Below are 22943 nucleotides of genomic sequence, written 5' to 3'. Positions count from 1 at the left end.
CAGACGCTTGACACATGGGGGTCTCGCACCCGGACCTTGGCCAAAGTGTTAAATCGGTCGCCACTCGCCCGGAAGGTGGACCGTTCTCCGTGTCCAAGGCAACTCCGGGGCCCATCAATTTAACAGGCACTCGGAGCTGGCATCGAAAACGACAGGATATGGGACTGCAGATGGAACTGGAGCTGGCACTCATTGCTAATGAGTTAATTAGATGATTTAGCTGCCGCATTTTCGGCGCCACTAGAGCACATTAATTATAAACCCGGCCGGAGGTGCTTATGAATGCCACACATTCACACACGAGCACCCGTGCACCCGGTCTCTGGGGATGAACGGAGTCCTTGGCATTGCCGACTGATTGCTGCCTTCATGTCTAATCCTGCACTCGAAAAACCTGTCGATATTGGGCAAATATTTTTATAAGAAATAAAATTAATATGAAAATAATTTAACTTGAAGTTGTAATCAACACATCAAAAAAAATTATAGTACACAGACAGTATTAAATTATTAGTATTAATTCAATACTAAAAAGTCTTACCCCAATACTTTTTAGTTTAATTTAAGTTTTGTTTTGACACTTTAGCGGTTTTAATTTGATACCCATTTTATTGAGACTTTTTTCATACCCAATAGTTTAAAATTCATGTAACAATAATTTAGTTTCTATGACAATTTATTTTTAAGTTTAAGGCATCCCTATAAGGTATATGCATTTTATGCAAGATTTTCTACCAACATGTAACAGCTAGAGATATAAATTGCTTATGAACGTTTCTTTTCTTAATTAAGGTTTAACATTTTTAACTTGGTATTTATTGGTATTAAATCATAATTTAAAACAGGAATTTAGCTTTGTTTTCTAGTTTAAATATTTAAAAGTCTTCAAGGTAAGAAAATTAACATTTAAGAACTTCTTTTTGTAATGTTATGAACTCTTCTTGAATTTAAAATATTATGAATTACCCTTTTAAAGACCAACCAATTCTTTTGAGTGTGCTTGTGGTTGGCTCATTAAAATCCGCATTCAAGCGCTTGGCAAACGCGTATTAACGAACCCTTTTGCGCGGGTTCATTAATCGCACCGATTTCGTGGCCACAACCGCATCCTGCCCCCAAAGACGACATCTTGGGAGGCTGCCAGCTGTCTAAGTGGCTTGGGGGGTACTGCCGCATAAATCGACCGGAAACGAGGCAACCTATGGATGAATGGGCTAGGAGGGTGGAGGAGGCCGAAGGAGGGTCGACCAGGAGGGACAGTGTCTGCCAAGTGGGCCGCGTTCGCATTGACCATGACCGTGAACTTTGACGAGCTGGTTCTGGACCTGGGCCGGGGCCCCCTAATGATGCCAGACAAACGACTCGAAATGAGCTCACACCGGGACTGCATCCTGCATCCTGCGTCTCGACTGGCCTCGTCTCGTCTCGTCTCGTTTTCCGCCCCCACTCGAGCCAGAGCATTTGACATTGGCCATCAGTAGCCTTGTCATGAGCCCACTGTGCTGCAGTCTAGATACAGATGAGAATCCTTTGCACAATGGGCGGCCAGTTGTCGCAGATAGCCTTGCTGTTGTCTCTGCATTCCGGCGTTTTTAAGCCGCTTAAATTGCAGTCAGCTAAGCAGCTTGCTACTTCAACTAAAGGCACCCAGTCGAGCATCGCTTTGATTACTGGAAATTAAACCCAAAAAACCAAAAAAAAAAAAAAGGAATGTCAAAGCAATTGGCCTAAACTTTAACGTTGTGTTGATCATTTTTTGTTAAGGCGAAGAAAGTTTTGTTTGGTATACTCACAGCCAGTGGGGGTTTTTTACACCATCAAACCACTGGCGTCAACCGAATTGTTAACTTAATTTAGAACTCATTAAAAACTTTGGCATAATTGCATAAATTTTGCAAAGTCAATGGGAAACTTGCCCAACGCCAAGGCCTCATCGTGTCCAGCGCTCTTAAGTGGTGGGTGGTGGTTGGGTGGTGCCTCAAGGAGTGGATGTAGGATTCTGGAATCACCACTTGGTCACGTGAAGGACAAGTCTCTTGGGATTAGTTTATATTAACCATCTGATTATAAGCTTTGAGATAAAGGTTATTATAAAATTATACATTTAATATCATGTTAAATTTAGTAAATCTGTTGCAATATACATTTGAAAAGATTTGCTTAAACTGCTATAAAAAACAAAAAAAAAAACGGCTCTTAAAAAATATCTATAAGCTCCTTAATTTAAAAAGCAGTAGACTAAACATAAAAGATAAAGATATTTTGGAAAATATAAAAAAATGGCCTAAACTACATATTCTGCACTCATTGTTATTAAAAATTGTAAGCTTCCAAATTTTCTTATAAATTTAAACGAATAATTTAAATAATTTAAGATTTATGTATCATGAAACAGTTAAGTAATAATTTAAGGGTACGTTTGGGTCTGCCAAATTTGAATTCGAAATAGGAGAAATTAAATGGCTATAACAAGAATATTTTTTCTGTCCTCTTTTAAAGTTATCAGTTCTAACCCATAACAATAACAATACATAACCACTGTAAATGAAAGCTTTCGATAAGTCAATAAACTCAAACAGAACTAAAAAGCAACTGAAGCTTTCAGTTCTGCTAAAATCAACAGTGAAGCATATACAAGAATGTTAAAAAAATGTAAAAAGGGATGCATCGTTACACCAGTCAATTAATTTCTGGGCAACTTTAATTGATTTTAAAAGACAATAAAAATTTCACATAAAACCATTTGAACGAATCAGAACAAGAAAAATTATCAAATCATCACCTTATCAATTTGAAATTCCCATACTTGAAATAAACATGAATGACTTTATTTAACATGATTTGGTGTGTAGTTTATTCATCATTTAAATGTTCTATAATTTATACATATACATGAACTATTTAGTTTCTTTAAATACATATTATTTCAACATTTATTGTTTCGGCATGTGTTCATGATTATTAAGTTGTCGTTGCTGAAATGATTGGGCCGTATCATAGAACATTTCCCCTTTCACTCTTGTGACCAGATACAACAAACAAATATATATTAATTTATGCAACTTTATGTAATATTCATTAATTTAGAGACAAAGAAACAAACAGTATTTCATAGATCTTTATACTTTTTGTAGATTTCCACATTTAAAACATTATTTGCATTAAAGCATTGTTTTTGCACTTAATATTCCATTGTTTAGTTGAGTTGCTGTACAAATTGTTCACAAGGTTTTGGTGCAGGGACGGGAGCGGGGGCGGTACGGAAAATAGGGGCCGGGGGGGGAGTGTTTAATACTTGTGCGAACTGGTGAAACGTCTAACGTAAGAACGAAAAATAAACGGAAGAGCAAACGATAGTAACACAAATAGGCGATTGTTAATTTTTGTTGGAATGCTACGATTCTTTATGCGAAAATGATTAGACAAATTATAAACAATTCAAAGAGCACACACTTAAAACCTAACAAAAATAGTAAACTTTAACAAATGAAATTAGACGACAGTGTGTTGGCGGGAGTAACGACAATCATTAAGCAATTCAATTTATGTACATTGCAAGACGGGACTTCAATACTAAAACACACTTTAGAGTAGGTTTGCTCGCTTGGACGATATTTAACTAGTTATTGTTTTGGCTACGCTGGGGCGCTCCGAGATACACAAACCCAGGCTCTCAACGTAGTTTAGATATTTTGTGGTTGTATTGTGGTTTATGTATATATAGACGCATACACAGCGGGATATTGCAGGAGGTGGAGACGCGCCGCACGATGCGCCGCCGCCAGCTTAAATTATGAATGAAACAAAATTTTGGACAAAAATCAAAAACAAAACAATAAACAGGATCTAATGGCGCGAGTCCCTAGGGTAGAATTCGGCCAGGATGGAGGCCGGGATACGCTTGAGCATCTCCTTGGGGAAGATACGCAGCAGCTGCCAGCCAATGTCCAGGGATTCGAAGACAGTGCGGTTCTCATAGTTGCCCTGCAAAGAAGCGTACGATTTAAATCCAGTCAACAAATACATACACATTACACTGCTGCGAACTCACCTGCGAGATGAAGTTCTTCTCGAACTTGGTCAAGAACTCCAGATACAGCAGATCGTCGGGCGTCAGGGCCTCCTCTCCCACCACGGCCTTCATGGCCTGCACGTCCTTGCCGATGGCGTAGCAAGCGTACAGCTGGTTGGACACGTCAGAGTGATCCTTGCGGGTCATGCCCTCGCCGATGGCGGACTTCATCAGACGCGACAGCGACGGCAGCACGTTGACTGGTGGGTAGATCTGTCTGTTGTGCAGCTGACGGTCGACGTAGATCTGGCCCTCGGTAATGTAACCGGTCAAATCGGGAATGGGATGGGTAATATCATCGTTGGGCATAGTCAGAATGGGGATCTGGGTGATGGAGCCGTTGCGACCCTCCACACGTCCGGCGCGCTCGTAGATGGTGGCCAAATCGGTGTACATGTAACCGGGGAAACCACGACGGCCGGGCACCTCCTCACGGGCGGCGGACACCTCACGCAGGGCCTCGGCGTACGAGGACATGTCGGTAAGGATGACCAGCACGTGCTTCTCGCACTGGTAGGCCAAGAATTCGGCGGCGGTCAGAGCCAGACGGGGAGTGATGATACGCTCGATGGTCGGATCGTTGGCCAAGTTCAAGAACAGGCACACGTTCTCCATGGAGCCGTTCTCCTCGAAGTCCTGCTTGAAGAAGCGGGCCGTCTCCATGTTCACACCCATAGCGGCGAACACGATGGCGAAGTTGTCGGTGTGGTCATCCAGCACAGACTTGCCGGGCAGCTTGACGAGACCGGCCTGACGACAGATCTGGGCGGCGATTTCGTTGTGGGGCAGACCGGCGGCAGAGAAGATGGGGATCTTCTGGCCACGGGCAATCGAGTTCATCACATCGATGGCCGAGATACCGGTCTGGATCATCTCCTCGGGATAGATACGCGACCAGGGATTGATGGGCTGGCCCTGGATGTCCAGGAAGTCCTCGGCCAGAATTGGGGGTCCCTTGTCGATGGGCTTGCCGGATCCGTTGAACACACGGCCCAACATGTCCTCGGACACGGGCGTGCGCAGGATGTCGCCGGTGAACTCGCAGAGCGTGTTCTTGGCATCGATGCCCGAGGTGCCCTCGAACACCTGCACCACGGCCTTGGAGCCGCTCACCTCGAGCACCTGGCCGGAGCGCACGGTGCCGTCAGCCAGGCGCAGCTGCACGATCTCGGCGAACTTGGGGAACTTGACCTCATCGAGGATGACCAGGGGACCGTTCACACCGGACACCGTCTTGTAGGCTGTGGTAAAAAAGAGGTTCAGGAGATTATTTAGCATGTTTTTATAATGTGGTTGAATATGTATGATTAAGTGGGATCATTTGATTTTGTGAGATACACGATTTTAAAGTCTTTAATTAGAATAAAAAGATAATTTTTAGCTAGATTCTCATACAAAATCGATGTTTTATTTTTCTACTATTACGAAATGTAAATGATATTTTATTTATAAAACGATTCTTTACAAAGTTTGTTAGCTTATGGAATTTAGGTATTTTAATTGCAACTTTGGATATTTGAATAAATATTTGACCTTATGTGCAATTCTTATTAGATGCTGGTATTTGGTGCAAAATTAAACGAAAAACCAGGCTAAACAAAGATATGGATTTTTGTAAAGAAATTATAAAACGAAATTAAACCCTGCCAATCCTTTTTTGGTTACTATACTTTTACATTTAATGAAGGTACTTCTTATTCATATTTTTCAGCTCAAATTTCATTAAATCCATCGAAAATAAAAAACGGTTTTAGCTTTTGCTGTTTCATAACAATGGTCAATAAGTGATAAATTGAACCACAGAAATAATCACAAAATAGGGGCTTTTTTTGTAAAAGCAAGTTGTGTTCTTTTTTTCAATTCAAAATAATAATATAGGGCTTCACTTCAAGTGAAGTGTAATTATCTCATTTTATAAACTTTTTCTTTTGTACTACATTTGTGTTAAAACGAAATCTTAAATAGTTTAAATTCATTTGTAGCACATTGCTTTCCTTAGCTTTCAACTATATTTAGTTACAACAAATAACACGAGTCGCGCAATGCTCACATGAAAGTAAGAATCTGATAAGAAAGCAAACGTCAAAAGACAAGTGTGGGTGCGAGTGAGAGGAAAAATTATGTCAGCTGACTGTCTAACTGGTTTTTAGCCCTTGCCACGAGCTGCAGTGGAAATCTTATAAGAAATAGATAGCAAAAGGGAAATGCAAAATGCAGGGCTAGATAAAGTGCAAAAAAATAAGCTAATCGAACTGCAAAAATCACGTAAGCTGGTTTTTTTTTACTGCCTTTTCTATGCAACTATTATTTTTTTTATAATAATAGTGCTTTTGATTATTTGTCTATCAATTAAAGTGATACTACGATTACAGCTAACCTATAAAATATAAATGTCTAAATAGTTAAAATTGAATAACAATTGGATTGACACCCTCCATAAATAGTAGTTAAAATCCGGGGGAAATTGAGGGCCTATTGCCCATTTTGCCACCCACCCCGTTCGCAGTCAGGTGCCTTTGAATGTGCGCTCTGAATGGCAAAAGCAAACAGCTGAGCAGCGAACGGTCATGTGACGGCGAAAATTTTCAATAAGCGCTAACCATGATAATAGGGGTGCTCCACGGGACTGTCTAATAAACTTGAGATCTATTCAGCACTATTTTCCTCACTATTCCAATCAATTAGCTTGCTATCCGAATAATTCTCTGTGTTTTAGTGGGTGTCGCAAGAACCTATTGATTTTTTCTCTGCTCCGTCTCACACCAGATTCGTGCAAACTGTCATGGCGGACTTTTAGCTTTTTCTTTCGTTTTATCTGGCACTTAATTACGCTTCGAATGCAGTTCTCAACGTTTTCACTTATTGGAAAATTCCGAAAGTTTACTCACTCAAGCGGGGCTGGGAGATGAAGTCTCGGGAGACGGCGAGGACATGTTCCCGCTGGGCTTGTTGGGCGTTCATCTTGGATAGACTTTTTCTGCGCCTCTACCTTGAAAGTGCACTGCAAATTTCGAGCTGCAAATAGTAATAACTGTTTAGCACTATTGAGTTTTGTAAGCGACGACGGTGGGCACGTACAATTTTTCAGCTACGAAACAATACTGAGCGACACACACGCAAAATTTTGGCCTGCGAAGTCGTTGCGAGTACGATGAAAAATTGCCCTGGAACTGAAAAGTATTGCTGAATCTGAATCTGCTGTGACGTCACGTGCCGTCACATGACCCGCCAGGCGCTTGGGATTTTTAAGTGCGCAGCTTACCAACACTGCCACTGCGCATAGTGCAGCCCTGCGTTAGTTCTAGAGGTGTAGAAACATCGATATTTGCGACACCGATATTTTTTGGCGGACAATATTAATGATTTATCGACGTTTAAATAAAAATGATTAAAACAATAGATTTAATAATTCATGTGTTATTAGTTTAGAAGTTGTTCCTAAAACGAAATCATTAACATTTACAATTAATTAAAAATATTCTTCCACTAAAGTTTGCCTCATAAACATTATGCGAGTAAAAATAAAATAAAAATATGCGGTTACTCAACTTAGTTCAAATGTTCGATTAATAATTACATTTTTGTTTTTGTTTAACTTCCTTTATTTGGGTAACTCGAAAATTAGATTCTGAAACATCAAATTGCATTTTAGAGATGGAAAAACATCGATAGTGCCCTGCCAAACATCGATTTTGACGGTGTAATGGAACATGGATGTCTTCGATGTTATATCGATGTTTCTCCACCTTTAGAAAGTTTTTTAATGGAACAATTTTAATTAAATTATAATAGTTGTTTACACGCTGCGGCCGTTGGGAACCCCCAGAAAATCGAGTGTAACGTAGGGCAAGCGAAAGAGAGAAACACAACGGAGGAGGATCGAACACAAAGAGCCATCGACAACGAACACAAAGAACTGCACAGAGTGCAAAACCCGTTTCTTGCATCCGATAAAAGGGGCGTCTATATCTCTGCCGATCCGGAGCCCCTGGCATTACCACTATGATGGTTGAGTCCGATGGAACCGCCGACGCCACCCGCCGCTTGAATGTGAAGAAGCAAACGCTGGACGATGCCTACGCCGTGCCCGCCAACTTCCTGGAGATCGACGTGGTCAATCCGCTGACCACCATGGCGGCGGGCAAGAAGCGCTACACGGACTACGAGGTCCGGATGCGGGTGAGTGATCTTCAATGGGGCGTTCCATCCAAGTTGCCCCGAAAACCAATGATTATCGCTGGAATTCGTGTCGTCCACACATACATACGTGCTACTTTGTCTCGCTTTGCGTACGAGTACTAAAGTGTGTGTGTGTGTGTGTTTGTGTGTGCGGGTGATACGCCTATAAAGCGAACCGGGCGATAAACATTAGTCACAAGTGCAAGGCACTGATTCGGGGCTTGAGTCACGGAAACCCGGCATGCGGGCACCTCACCTAAGTCCTAGTCCCCCCCGAAGACTCCCATTAAATCCAATTAACCATTTCTGCATTCCAGACCAATCTGCCCGTGTTCAAGGTGAAGGAGTCCAGCGTGCGAAGGCGCTACAGCGATTTCGAGTGGTTACGAAATGAACTGGAGCGGGACAGCAAGGTACGATGACCAGGAAAACATCCGGAGTGTTTCGGTTTTCACTTTTAGATGGTTTTATGGATTTCTGCTTGAGTTGTGAGCTGTTTTCGGCCACAGTTATCAAACAAATCTCTACAGAGTTCAAGAACTCTGCCCAAATCACAGAGTTTAAATTTTATAAATTTAGACCACATTATCGAAATCTTATTTCACATAAAGAAACCCCTTATTTAACAGAAGTTATTGGATAGTTAAAGAAGTCTTTTATCTGATCGCAGTCATTATCATATAATTTCAACAGCCTGACAAACTGCCCATCTAAAACTCATTTTTACTACTTAGCATGAAATTAGTATTAATATTTAAACGCTATTGTGACTTGCGTTATTTTTTCGCTGATGTAGAGCCACTCGTTTATATTACAACGTCACCAAGTAAAATCGATTTATACATAAAGTTGTACAAACAATAGGGTAAAACACAAATAGACGAAACACTTGAAACAAAATTAGATTTATTTCTGTGGTGGCTTAAAGTGTCATTACGTTTTGGTTACTTATCTCTAACAAACCCCTTGAGTAGTTACGGCAGTATGAATTCCGACACTATCTGTGAAAGTGAAAACGGAAGCTCCGATGTACGCATCAACATTATTTAATCAAGTAAATATTCCCGCAGATCGTAGTGCCCCCACTGCCGGGAAAAGCCTGGAAGCGCCAGATGCCCTTCCGCGGCGACGAGGGGATCTTCGACGAGAGTTTCATCGAGGAGCGGCGCAAGGGACTAGAGGGCTTTATCAACAAGATAGCCGGACATCCGCTGGCGCAGAACGAGCGCTGCCTGCATATGTTCCTGCAGGAGAACGTCATCGATAAGAACTACGTGCCCGGCAAGATTCGCAACACATAAGCAGCGAGTCAGGAGCAATCGAAACCCATAACCTAGCAATGCAATGAAGCAAAAACTCGAACGAACAAACCCGCTACGAAGTCTTTAGGGAAGCCGTGTGAATGTGTGTGCTTGGCCAGATTGGAGGAGGAGCAGAGGAGTAGAGGAGCGAGGGTGGAGTTAGAAGGGATGTGTTTATTAGGCGATGCGATGCCAGGCGGATGTGCTGCTGCTCAGTTAATGTTGAGCCCCTCTCACCCCCGCCCGGGGACTAGTTAAAACCAGCATTGGGAATTTTTAATGCTAAATTCAGATTTATATGGTATACATAACAATATACATACATATATATTATATACAATACAGATATTTACGAATAGTGTACATAAGACATGCCTACCACGCCCCTCGCTAAATGAGTCTCGGAAGTGGGAGCTGTCCCTCCCCCGTTTTCCCTATCCTAAGTTTCTTCGTTTTGACCCATTGCAGCGGTAATGAAGCAGCAAATAAATAAGGGAGCTATCCTGACCCCGAAATCCGATCCCTTTAAATGTATGCAAATTATTGAATATTTTGAAACAGATTAGTGAATAATATTGTACTTCGAATCAAATTAAAATAATTCAAAAATAAGCGACTGCCGATATTATTTGCACAGTGCGCGGGGTGGACAAAGCTTTATCAAAGTGCAAAAATGCAAATATTCCGATATGAGTCAACAGCTTGGCCAATCTCCAGAATTCTCCTGATGGATACAAAGCGCTGTTGCATTGGGTTTCTTGTTTACAATGTTTTCTTTGGTGAAATTATTTTTAATAGGCGATAAGGTTCAAGAAAATATTAGGAAAACATTTCCCAACCAATTTGTTTATACAAATGTTTGTTCGTTATCGTCTCCTGCAAGATAAATATATTTTACAGACAATTATAATTTTAAGACAGTAACTGTTTACAGTTTCCAATCGACACAATTGTGAAAGTGTTTTTATTGAATTATTTAGAAGAACAAGAAATACAAACTAGTCATATAAAATTAAAGAAGTTAAATTGACGAGGATAATTGATTCATTATAAAAATAAAACAAACCAATATAATTTGGATAGCAATGGTTTGATTGCGATTTTAGTTTGTTAAGCAAACAACTACTAAAGATGAATTAAAGTATCTCAAAGATTTTTTAGTTCCCACTTTTTTGCCCACAAAATTAAAGAAAAAAGACACATATAAGTATTTTTATAATGAATCAGATGTATTAAGGAAAACATTTAGGAGAAATTACAATTTTTTTAAAAACAAAAAAAGAACCGCCAACTCTTCTTCTTTAACTGTGATTTCCTCTGTGCGACACTTTCCAGCACTGATTTCGTGGTGGCACACGCGCTTCCCAACACCAGCAAAGTGTCAGCGATTAATCGGAGTTGGTTTTTTGTTTTTATTTATTTTTGGCATGGACTCGGCGGATTCTCCCACCAAAACGCAGGCCGGCGAGGACGAGAACTACAGTCTGCTGTGCCAGGCGCACGAGGAGTTCAACAAGTGAGTGGACACATGGCATACGCCGGGAATGGCACCCGTAACCGCTATTCTGCTCCTTTCAGCTCGGAGTACGATCGCTGCTTGGAGCTGCTCCAGGAGCTGGAGACGCTGGGCGAGAGCAGTGGTCCCGTCCTGCGGCACAACCGGGCGGTGGTCAGCTACCACAAGACGGGCTGCACCCAGCACGCCGCCCTGCTGAAGGAGCTGGAGGCCCTTACCGATGCCCCGGGAGAGGCGTCCGGCAGCCTGAGCCTCAAGCAAGGGGCTGCCACCGCCACAGTGGCCCGGTACAACAGGGCGGTCATCTACTACCACCGCCACATGTTCGGCACGGCGCTGGAGAAGCTGGTGCCTCTGGTGGCTCGACTGGAGGCGCTGGAGAAGGCTATGGCGGCGCTGGTGGCCACGCTGCAGCTGCAGCTTCTGCTGGCCACCAATCAGCTGAACCGCGCCGAGGCCTTTCTGGACTACTTGCAGTACAAGCTCAACCTGGTGGCCACTGCGCCCAGCAGCCATCCCACCGAGGAGCCGGCTGGCAGCGCCACAGCTTCTCCGCAGGCGGCCACGCCCAGCACAGTGGTGGCCACGCCAGTGGGAACTTCTGTGGAGGGGACAGTGGCCGGTCTGGGCGGCAGTCTGCAGCTTCTGCAGCTCATCACACTCGTCCTGAACCGCAAGCCGGTGGTCATCCAGGAGGATGGCACGCCCGAGTACGCTGCTTTGAAGGCGCAGCAGTACTACATCATGAAGGACTTCCAGATGGCGGCCAAGCAGCTGATGCGCATCAACAACGAATGCACACAGGCTGGGTGAGCATTAGTTGTGTGTTTGACATTTAAGAAATGCTAATTGTATTGTCTCCACAGCAATGTGACCCCTCAGTTGAGCACGTGCATCGCCAACAACATGGGAGTGATTCACCTGAGAGTTCGACACTATGCCATCGCCGCCAAGTTCTTTCAAAATGCGCTCAACTTTGACCAGCAGCTGGCGCGGAATCTGCGCCAGAGCACCCTGCAAACTATGAGCTCGGCACGCTCCTGCGAGATCCTCTACAACCTGGGCGTGGCCATGCTGCACCTGCGCCGTCCCAAGGAGGCCTTCCAGTGCTTCCTGGTGCCCGTCAAGCAGTTCCACAGCAATCCGCGTCTTTGGTTGCGCATGGCTGAGGCGTGCATTATGGAGCACGAAGCGGTGAGTTGATAGATACTTTTATTGAGCACAATATGTTAAGAAAGCAGGAAATAATTGACCTATAATTATGTAATCTTTATATAGAAACTAGTGGAGGAGGATCGTCAGTCGCAGGCAGGAGCCACGCCCGCGACTAAGCCATATGCGTGAGTGCTCTATAGTGACTCTTAATCTTAATAACTCTACAACTTTAATCATAGTCCCCAGTCCGCTGGAGTGCCTGAGCCCACACTGGAGTTCGCCGCATTGTGCCTACGCAGTGCCCTGACCCTTACGCAGCACTACAGGACCAAGTTTCACATGTCGGCGGTCCCCTCGGAGGATGTGGAGGCTCCCGAACCGAAGGATCCAACTCAGGAGTCGTGGCGTCATCCGCAAGACAATAACTTCTGCAATCCCTCGAAGCCAGTTAGCCTGGAGTCGTTGGAGAACATGCTAGCTGCCATTTATGCGGCGCACAGCTTCGTCTCCCTGCGTCTGGGCGACCATGTGACCGCCCTGGAGATGGCGGAACAGCTGCTGGCCTGCGAACGTCTCTCCGATGCACACAAGTATTAAGCATTTGTCTATAAATCCGATTGGTGGTGCCTGAACGTCTTGCCTGCTTTCAGATTACTGGGTCACATGTACGCCGGAGAGGCGCTGATGCTGATGGACAAGGCAGCCGAGGCACGCGACCATCTGGACCCCACCTTCGTGGGCACACTGAACGCTTTCGACTTTGAGACGCGTGACTGGCAGCTGAAGTCGGTGGACGCTGCCCAGAACGTGGTGCGGTACAATCTGGCAGTGGCGCTGGCTCTGCAGAACGACCTGCCCCAAGCAAAATCCCTCCTGGCCAACTTAAACCACTCGCTGGTGGGCGGCAAGGCGCTGGCCCTGCGACGCTTCATAGACCTAAAGATGGGCCCCGTTCCCGCCGGGACGCCCAGTTAGACAACAAATTGTGTAAATAACTAGACGGATTCAAAGTACGAGAATGGAATGTGAAGTGTAAATACAGAAAAGTCCTTGATCGAAAAAGATTATTTATTTTGCAATACCTAACTTTAAACTGTTACCTTTCCACTTAACTGAGGAATTCGCTGTGTAATTTTAAAATTAGATGCACTCTATGGACTTATTCCATTGAGAGTATTAAGTTATTCTTTCCCCAGATGCAGCAATTAACGTTTGTGATTCTATGTGCCTGGCTGGACATTGCCAGCGGCATAACTTCTGTAAGTAAACTGCAATCAGTGCTTAATCCTTAATCCTCTTTTCCAAGGCGGACATTATAGCCGCGCACAACTACCCGGTGGAGATACACACTGTGCTCACCAGAGATGGATACTTGCTCAGTGCCTTTCGCATTCCGACCTCGATGTTTTGCATGCGTTCAGGACCAAAGCCCGCTGTTCTCTTCCAGCACGGAATGACTGCCTCGTCGGATACTTTCCTGGTTAACGGACCACGGGACGCACTGGCCTTCATGTTGGCCGATGCCTGCTTCGACGTGTGGCTAAGCAACTCGCGGGGCACCCGCTATTCCCGACGCCACGTCTCGCTGGACCCCAACGACCAAGCGTTCTGGCGCTTCAGCTGGCACGAGATCGGAATGGAGGACGTGGCCGCCATGATAGACTACATCCTGGCCAGAACGGGCCAGAGAGCGCTGCACTACGTGGGCCATTCGCAGGGCTGCACCACGCTGGTGGTGCTCCTCAGCATGCGGCCGGAGTACAATCAGCTGATCAAGACCGCCATCCTGCTGGCTCCGGCTGTCTTCATGCGCCACACGTCCACGCTGGGACAGACCCTGCTCAGGAGCCTTATCATGGTGATGCCCGACCGTGAGTTCATGTTCCACGACAAGATTCTAAACGGCATCATGGGGTCCATGTGTAGCCGGTTCGCTGTGAGGGTGATGTGCTCAGCCTTATTTATGCTCAGCAACGGAGAGGTTTCCGACCACCTGAACAGAGTGAGTACTGGAAAAATAATAGTTAGTATACTTTCATTACTTCGATAGGTAGTAGTAGGTAAAGTTTGGAAAATAGAGTTTTAGAGTTCGAGTTCACTCGCTTTTCAATGAAAAACAAGAAAGTAAGACAACTTCGGCAGTTTATTTACCCTTCTCTATTGCAAAAATACATTAGAAACATCTAAATTTAGATTTATGTGCGTATATGTTAAAAAACATTGAAGCTCTAATGATTTTTAGCTAGATCGTTTCTATGGCTACTATATGATATCGTTCTCCAATTTGAATAAAATTGAAAGCATAATTCTGAATTTTTAAACCATTACTATGTCCAAAAGAACTTAAAATAAAAATTCAAAATTAGGAAGCTAAATAATAATAGTTGTCCGATTCTAAGTAGATTTAAAACATAATTCATAAATAATAAACAATTTCTATATCTCGAAGAACTAAACCAAAAAACTTGAGAAACAGTTTCGTTTTCCTTTTTTTTCGCCGATTATTCTTATGGAAGCTATATGTTAAAGTCGTCCGATCGGGTTTGTTTCGACTTATGTACTCCTACAACAGATAGCTTTAAAACTGAGAGATAAATTTAGTTAGGACGGACGAACATGGCTAGATTGTCTCTTCTAGTGATGTTGATCAAGTTTATATATACTTTATAGGGTCGCAAATGCGTTATAAAACTTTGACTGAAATTATAATACTCTCTGCAAGGATATAACAAGTAAATGTTCAAAAATGATCATAGGAACTGGAGAACTTGCTTGAAGCAAATGAGTTATACAGTAAGGGTGATCAAAAAATCTAGTAAATAAGTGGTCACTAGCCAAGTGATTCAGTTGTGTTGGTTTCTTAAAGAAGTAACAATCAAATAAGAAATCAGACAAGTAGTTGGAGCATATGGAAGCTTATAAATACATGAATTTTCAGAGTGTTATTCCTTTGATTATGGCCACACACCCGGCGGGCATCTCCTCGCGCCAGCCCAAGCACTTCATTCAGCTCACGGACAGCGGAATGTTCAGGATGTTCGACTTCGGGACCCTGGCGAACTTGAAGATCTATAGGAGAGCATCACCTCCCGACTACCCGCTGCACAACATCCGTCCCCTGACCCCGGTGCACATATTCTACAGTGACCAGGACACCTCCACCAACAAGGAGGATATTCTGAATTTTGCCTCCAAGTTGCCCATGGCTGTGATGCACCGCATCAAGGGAACGGCCTGGCACCACATGGACTTCCTGCTCGCTATGAGCGTCGCTGAAGTGATCAACAAACCGATTATCAGAATTTTCGAGCAGTTCGATCAACTTAACCCATGAGCCCTTGTAAATTCCCTTATAAACATTCGTGCATTTCCTGGTGTTTATCTGTCCATTGACTTTGGGGAAATAAATTTTAAATGCAATAAAGAAATGCTTTAATCTGTAATTATGCTCAAAGATATTTATGCTTATTTAGCGATATGTGCAGCAATTAAATTTTGCACTTTCTTTTACGCTTCCGTTCCTTTTTTGTGATAAAAGTTGGCATTAAGATTGACTTATAAGTAATACTTCTTTGGAAATGATTAATGGTTTTTTTTATATGAATCTGAAGCTGAAGGAACAAATTTATTTTTAAAGATGATTATTACATGGTTTCAGTTTTCTGCTTTTACAAATGAACTTTTAATGCATACCGATTATTCGGATTAGTTCTGCTCTCCATTTGATTTGTCTGTAGAAAAAACCATGTTAAAACTCCTCCAGATGTGGCTAATGAAGTTTGTGATCTTTTCTGCCTGCGTTTGCATCGCCATAGCCAGTGCTGAAAAGAAGGTGAAGTTTGGACTTCAAAATTTCACGGGCCATCCCAATGACTACCGCCTAAAGGTTTTTACTGGGGTTAGTAGATGACAATCTTTAAGGAGATGAGACCTGCAAAATACGTGTTCGTAGGTCCACATCATAGCCACGTACAACTATCCGGTGGAGACGCACACGGTGCTCACCAGGGATGGCTACATCCTGGACAACTTCCGGATTCCATCGTCGGAGCGCTGCCGGAAGAGCGGAGTCAGAGTGAAGCCGGCCGTCCTCATCCAGCATGGCCTGACCGCCTCGGCGGACTCCTTCCTGATGACCGGTCCCAGGAGTGCCCTGCCCTTCCTGCTGGCCGATGCCTGCTACGACGTGTGGCTGAGCAACTGCCGCGGCGTGCGCTACTCCCAGCGCCACTCGGTGCTGAAGGCCTCCCAGGACGCCTTCTGGCGCTTTAGCTGGCACGAGATCGGAATGGAGGACCTGTCCGCCCAGATCGACTACATCCTGGCGACCACGGGCCACAGCGCGCTGCACTTTGTTGCCCACTCGCAAGGATGCACCACGCTGATGGTTCTGCTCAGCATGAGGCCGGAGTACAACGGAAAGATCAAGACCGCCAACCTACTGGCCCCCGCCGCCTTCATGCACCACTCCACGGACGGGATGCTCAACATGCTCGAGAAAGTCATTATGAAGATGAAGGACTGCAATTTTTTTGGCCACACCGGTGTACTGAATTTCGTATTAGCGCTTTTGTGCAAACCCTCAAAGTTGAAGAAGTTATGCACATCTTTGTTCTTGATCACCAACAGTATGTCCAAGAACATGAACCAGGTGGGTAAAAAACTATATTTTAAATTTAATTTAAATTAATTTTGCTTCTTAAATTAATTAAATTTATTTACTTTCTTATACTCTCAATTTTTCAGACCATCATTCCTTTTCTGATGGCAACGCATCCCGGCGGAATTTCTTCGCGTCAGCCAAAGCACTTTTTGCAGATCAGGAAATCTGGAAAATTCCGCCCGTTTGACTTTGGACCCAAAAAAAACCAAAAAGTCTACAAGCAAGGCTCGCCTCCGGACTATCCATTGGAAAAAGTGCGGCCCATGTCGCCCATTCACATTTACTTCAGTGATGGGGACAAACTGACCGCTCCCAAGGATGTTCTAATACTGGCTAGCAAGTTGAACAACGTGGTCAAGCATCACATTGCTGACTCATCCTGGGAACACACGGACTTTCTTTTCGCCAAGACCGTAGATACGGTCATCAATCAACCAGTTATCAAAGTTATCGACCAATTTGAGAGTAAAAGAAAACGGAAGACAAGGTAGAAAACTTGTTATTATAAGAGTTAAAAAGAGGAAATGAATTATTTAAAATACTTGATACATAATGTTAGTTTTTTTGTTTGTATGTCGTCAAAGTTTATCAAATACAAATATTCCAAAAGAATTGTATCTTAGAGAGCAAGCGTTTCCGAAACATGTCCGTATGTCTGTCCCTTGGACGTCAAAACTCGAAAACTATAAAAGCTAGAGATTTGGAATTTTAAATGTTCTTTCTAGCTACGCAATGTCCATTTAATGCAGCTACGCCCATTCAAACGTCCACATCTCGCTAAAGTCTGCCATGTCACTCTGAGAAATTTTTGACGCCAGTTATTGAACGGTATAAGTTTATATGTTGGTTTCAAATCGAACCATTATTTTAGAAGTTATTTGCAGAAGTGTACCACATGGACATCATTTTCCCTAAGACCGTAAATGAAGTGATCAATCAACCAATTATCAGAATTATTAACGACTTTGAGAAGGTCCAAATGGGATACCGAAGTAATTTTAAATTATTATTTTACAACAATTTTAAACCATTTTCTACTATGTTAATCATTGGAATTCCCTATACTTCCGTTTACTTTATATGGCAAATGAGTAACTTGAACATATGTTTCTTGCAAAAAATTGTAAATATATACACATTTGTAACTTTTCCCCATTGTGATTCACAGACTAAGCTGTCACACCATAAAGTAATTTTATTTATTTCATAGTTTGGGATGTCTACTAATGTACGTAGTTCATGGGCGCGTGGAAAAAACCTTGTGTCTTTAACGAGAGCATAGAGCACAGAGCATAGGTTGGTCCATCATGTTTGTAAAAATTGTTTCAATAATTTCTTCAAAATTTAAAATAAATATACAAACTCAAAAATGCTTCTTACAAGAACAAATTAATTTTATAGTTACGGCTTAAGAAAAAACTATCCATTTTCCAATTGCTTTCCAAGCCAAGTTATAACCAAATTCTTATTTAGTCTAAACTATAAATTATTTATTTATTAATCAGTACATATATCCAAAGTTGATCTAGCCGAATCAACCGCAGACTCAGTTTCGTAATTCTACAATTTGTTTTTGGCACTAGTGATAGTTCTGGCTGTGACCTTTCCCGGCCCGTCATCCTGATCCTCCCGTCTCCTGCGTTCCGTCAGCGTCGCCGCTGCTCATAGCGGTTCATGGAGAGGACAATGTTGTCGAAGATGTACTCCCTGACGCCCAGTCCGCAGATGAAGTCGAAGTGGTTCCAGCGCTTCCAGGGCACCTTGTACACGGCCACCACGTTGGGCAGCCGGGTGAGCAGGCGCCAGATGTCCGCCGGTGCCACGATGTAGTCGTTCTCCGAGAAGAAGACCGTGACTGGCGTGGACACGTTCTCCAGCGCGTAGTCCGGTGGCTCCAGCTGCTGGTAGTGCAGCCAGTTGCGCTCCGGGCCGTAGTCGTACTGCCGGAAGCGTGTGGACACGTAACCCTGGAAGTAGTGCATCAGCTGCTTCACCGATCCGCCCGCCGGAAAGTTGGCCATCAGGTCGGGCAGCAGGGTCTTGTTGAGGAACCGGGTGTCGTAGCCAACGGCTGGCCACAGCCGACTGATGCAGACCAGCGGTTTCTCGTTCTCCAGACACGTCATCGAGAGGAACTTCTTGAAGAACTTGTTCGTGGAGAACATCTCCACGCCCTCGAGCATTTTGGAGACATAGTTGCGGGTGCCCAGCACCGGGCCGATGACCTTGGCCAGCCCGCTCTTCGTGTTGCTCACATAGGCCACCGGCGCCAGCAGGGTGGCGCTCTTGAAGACGGCATTGTATTGCGGCAGCATCGAGTTGAGCACCAGGAAGACGGTGCCGCCCTGCGAGATGCCCACGAAGTGCATTGCCCGCTGCCCGGTGCTCCGGAGAATGTAGTCCACCTGGGCGGGCATGTCGTAGACGGCCATCTCGTGCCAGCTGAAGTCCCAGAACTCGCGCTCCGTCGTGTTCCGCCACATGTTCTTCCGGCAGTAGATGTTGCCCCTGTTGTTGCCCAGCCACACGTCGTATCCGGCCCGCCACAGGAGGTAGGCCAACGAGTCCTCGCGTCCATTCAGGAGCCATCTGGAGTAGCAGAGGTAAGCGGTATTGATACCTTACATTAATGGGCTATTTTTTTAGTTCATAGTAATACCTATCTAAATGGTTACTAGCTTTACAGGCTTAAAAAGCCTCTGATAACTCTTAAATCTTATAACTAAATCATACCAAATAAATAAAAGTAAAACGTAAAAAGTATAAATAAATATCTGGTTATCAATGCACATTAAATTGCATTATTTAATACTTAAAATATTTGAATAAATATGGGAACTATCAAATTATGAATGGGTGCTATTTAGCTTTAACTTGGTTTCAATTTAAACTAAATTTTCAGATAATACAAGAATTAGAGTATAAATTACTTGGATTTACTATACCTATTCTTACAGTCTAATTAATTGTAATTATCACAATTTGCACTTTCCAAGCCTATTAACAAATGGGATTTGATTAGTAAATGAAAGTGTAAGACTGGGCTAATTTCGTATCAATAGCATGTCCTCCTAAATTTTGTAAGGTGTCATTAATTTTAGCCAAAAGGTCCTTATTAAAATGTCCCACCAATGGGATGGGTGTATTTGTTCAAATATTTAGAAAGTAATGCTTGCGGATTCCAGCTACTCTAAACTTTATAGATCGTTTTCTTGGTAGCACACAGAGGAAGGGATAAGTAAGAACGTTCTAGCGCGGAAAAGAATCAATCTGTTGGAAAAAATTCTACAATTTTGCTCTAGACAACACTTGATTTGCCGCGGAATTCCCTTTATGCTCCCTATCTACCGCAAGCGGAAGTAACTATTTGCATATGATAAACAAAGTATATAGCACTACGCACACATCCGATGAGGCGTACAATCCGGAGAGCAGGAAGACAACAGGGCGCCGCAGCAGAGTGCCCAGCTCGGGATCCACCTGCGGGATGCGGTGCAGGGTCAGCACGTAGCCGTCCTTCGTCGTCACCGAGTGGCGCTCCACGTTGTAGCCGTCGTTCTGGATGCGCCGCACCTGCAACGGATAAGGAAGGGCAACAGGTGAAAGGTATCTATAGACACCATGGTAACTACAAATTGGGACAACCACACGGAGGCAGGAAGCGAAGGCTGAACAGTCGCGGGCCAAAATCCGAAATGCAAACACAAATTGTTGGCACATTAAACGCTTGACATTTGGAGGCCATGCGACGCGTGCGTTGTGACATTTGGTTAATTAGGAATTCCGCTGGCGCACCGACCTGGGGATTATCCCCCTTCGCCTTCGCCTCCACCTCCTCCTCGTGCTGCTGAGAAACAACACCTACCGCATCTGTGATGATGATTTCGCGCGACTGACGCACAGTGGCCCTGGACACCTGCAGCAATCCGAGCAGCGTCAGACACAGCAGCACCACTCGCTCCACTCGCTCCCGTCGCATGCTGACCAGACCAGGATTATGGTTACATGAACGCCGCACGCTGGGATTAAGTAACTGGGTACTGGGTACTGGGTAACCGATCAGAAGCCCAACCGGTTCGCGATCGATCGAAGCAAAAATGAAAATGAAAATGAAAGCTGCCCAAGGATCGGCGACTGAGGAAAGAAAGACAGCACTTTCTTTCCAACCAAAAAGCTTTCAAAAAACGCCGAAAACGAAACTGAAAACGAAACTGAAACCGAAACCGAAACCGTATGAATGGATATGAATGGGAACTGCAATCGAGTCTGGCGGTACGGTACCGCTGCTAGCGTTCGATTCGAATGTGCTTTATCGACTGCGCATGCGTCCGCCGCTCGCAGGGCTTGCCACTCATTTGAGCGGCTTGGCGGCGGAGCAGAGCTCCATGGCTCCAACCGGTGAGCCACCTGCATGCCAGTTACCTTACCTTACCTTAACTTAACTTAACTTACCTGAGCGCCCAGAGCAGCGGCGCTTCTGCCTCTGCCGGCTTACACTGCGCGTAATATCAATTGCCGCCGCCGCCGCCGCCCCCACTCCTCGTGGTTTCATGGGCTACCCCCAACCCTCCCCCCCCGGAATCCAATCGGTTGGCACGCTGCCACGGCAATTTGAGCAATTATAACAGCTTAGCGAAAGAGAGAACGCTATCCAAAACTGTCAACGAACAGCACAGTGGGCGAATATCGCAGAAACAACCTCAAGATGCGATTAAATTTTAAGCTTCGAGCGGCGGAAGAAAGTGAAATTGACCTTGTCCTATAGAAAAAAACCCATGGTAAAGTCCGCATACAGTTGAACTTCTAAAAATCAAAAGTCCTTGGTACAAAATTAAAAAATAAATGATTTAGTATAGCCATTTAAGATTCTTTTTGAAACTGGCTAGTTCTTAAAATATTGATCTCACCCAAAGTAGTTTATACCAAGTATTATTATTATTTTAAAGTGATAGCAAACCAATTTGTTTTGGTACAAAATAATTGTTCCTTAATTGAAAAGTAAGAACATTCCCGAATCTTATAAAATCGTATGCCTAATATATGTCTGCCTAACAATAAGTTTGAGTAACAGAAGTTCAACTGTTTAACAAGCCAGTGATTCATATTGCCGTATTCAAGACTTTGACAACTCATGGCTTTGACATCTGATAATTCGCATAGAATTTGTGAAGACTGAGAAATTACTTGCCCATTCAAGGCACATCATACATAAAAAAGATGATAAAGCAAGATAAATACTCTCAATGAGCCTAACAATATGAACAATTCGCGTGCCGTTTAGAGTTATGCACATCACATACAATGCATTCATAAAACACAATTGGTTTCGAGCAGTGTATAAATTTTTGGGAGCTACTTACTTACAAACTGTTTTTTTTTTTGGCTCTGAGTCTGGCTGCGACGTGGTTTTTCGTCGCATTGTTGTCGTCGGTCGCCGTTGTTTTTTCGCTGAATTGCAATAACCTGTTGCCTAATGAAAACGGCGGCTGCTTATTTAGGATGTGGCCGGCCTGACCCAAGTACTGGCACTCAGTTGCCAACAACAGGCATGCGGTACGGGTATGTATGTACCCACTCGGGGGTACCTTTGCATACCCATAGAAGACGGCTGTTTATGTTTACCCACTTGAAAGACAATCGACAGCTCAGCCGCCAATCCTCCACTGCTCTCATCGTTCATTCAGCGGATCGCTGGATCGGTGGAGAGCTTTCTGTTTGTTTATATGGCATTTTAATAGCTCGTCAACAACTGCGCAAGGGGTTGTAGCTGGCAACTGCTGTGCACTCCGTTTCTTCTACTCCGTTTCATCAATGGACCGCTCCACTGCCCCACTGGCGGCATTGACCCACCGGCCGCGACTCACGTACTGGACAGCTCACCGAGCGATTACCCAGTGATGTGGCTTGGCCGGAATAGTGTACCTAACTTCACTCCCCGGTACTTGTCATCACTGCATAAACCTTATCTATACTTAAAAATGATCGATCGGTATTTTGTTAGGGAAATTGTATGGTTGTGACCCATTAGATATGCCTGAAAAAAATCAAATATGCTTG

At 44.0% G+C, this 22943-nt stretch overlaps 6 protein-coding genes across 7 annotated transcripts; 4 read left to right on the top strand and 2 right to left on the bottom strand.

The window, feature by feature from the left end:
* Positions 1–2826: 2826 nt before the first annotated feature.
* LOC108135836 (V-type proton ATPase subunit B) lies at positions 2827–7284 on the bottom strand. Its single transcript, XM_017256720.2, has 4 exons — positions 7151–7284; positions 6961–7087; positions 4052–5313; positions 2827–3984 (listed from the first exon to the last, which is right to left on the bottom strand). The coding sequence occupies exons 2-4, from the start codon at positions 7031–7033 to the stop codon at positions 3847–3849; spliced, it is 1473 nt and encodes a 490-aa protein (XP_017112209.1). The 5' UTR covers positions 7034–7087; positions 7151–7284; the 3' UTR covers positions 2827–3846.
* A 507-nt stretch (positions 7285–7791) lies between these two features.
* LOC108135811 (sorting nexin-12) lies at positions 7792–10164 on the top strand. The gene is made up of 3 exons (XM_017256687.2): positions 7792–8251; positions 8569–8664; positions 9322–10164. The coding sequence occupies exons 1-3, from the start codon at positions 8075–8077 to the stop codon at positions 9550–9552; spliced, it is 504 nt and encodes a 167-aa protein (XP_017112176.1). The 5' UTR covers positions 7792–8074; the 3' UTR covers positions 9553–10164.
* A 744-nt stretch (positions 10165–10908) lies between these two features.
* On the top strand, positions 10909–13285 carry LOC108135807 (CCR4-NOT transcription complex subunit 10). Its single transcript, XM_017256683.2, has 6 exons — positions 10909–11068; positions 11131–11877; positions 11935–12262; positions 12347–12408; positions 12463–12813; positions 12874–13285. The coding sequence occupies exons 1-6, from the start codon at positions 10980–10982 to the stop codon at positions 13196–13198; spliced, it is 1902 nt and encodes a 633-aa protein (XP_017112172.1). The 5' UTR covers positions 10909–10979; the 3' UTR covers positions 13199–13285.
* A 115-nt stretch (positions 13286–13400) lies between these two features.
* LOC108135810 (lipase 3-like) lies at positions 13401–15666 on the top strand. Its single transcript, XM_017256686.1, has 3 exons — positions 13401–13482; positions 13530–14225; positions 15162–15666. The coding sequence occupies exons 1-3, from the start codon at positions 13420–13422 to the stop codon at positions 15555–15557; spliced, it is 1155 nt and encodes a 384-aa protein (XP_017112175.1). The 5' UTR covers positions 13401–13419; the 3' UTR covers positions 15558–15666.
* Positions 15667–15756: 90 nt separating this feature from the next.
* Positions 15757–18256, top strand: LOC108135808 (lipase 1-like). 2 transcript variants are annotated; one of them, XR_001773931.1, is made up of 4 exons: positions 15757–16121; positions 16176–16874; positions 16970–17714; positions 17771–18256. XR_001773931.1 is itself a non-coding variant. In XM_017256684.1 (3 exons), the coding sequence occupies exons 1-3, from the start codon at positions 15969–15971 to the stop codon at positions 17375–17377; spliced, it is 1260 nt and encodes a 419-aa protein (XP_017112173.1). In that variant the 5' UTR covers positions 15757–15968; the 3' UTR covers positions 17378–18256. The 2 variants fall into 2 exon arrangements, 1 of the variants encoding a protein (XP_017112173.1); XM_017256684.1 differs by having other exon boundaries at positions 16970–18256.
* A 98-nt stretch (positions 18257–18354) lies between these two features.
* On the bottom strand, positions 18355–21275 carry LOC108135809 (lipase 3). The gene is made up of 3 exons (XM_017256685.2): positions 20752–21275; positions 20290–20459; positions 18355–19475 (listed from the first exon to the last, which is right to left on the bottom strand). The coding sequence occupies exons 1-3, from the start codon at positions 20863–20865 to the stop codon at positions 18533–18535; spliced, it is 1227 nt and encodes a 408-aa protein (XP_017112174.1). The 5' UTR covers positions 20866–21275; the 3' UTR covers positions 18355–18532.
* Between the last annotated feature and the right edge of the window lie 1668 nt (positions 21276–22943).

This window comes from Drosophila elegans, unplaced genomic scaffold, assembly GCF_018152505.1.
Source record: "Drosophila elegans isolate 14027-0461.03 unplaced genomic scaffold, ASM1815250v1 contig_476, whole genome shotgun sequence".
NCBI classification, from domain to species: domain Eukaryota; kingdom Metazoa; phylum Arthropoda; class Insecta; order Diptera; family Drosophilidae; genus Drosophila; species Drosophila elegans.
This window is presented reverse-complemented; position numbering and strand designations above follow the sequence as displayed.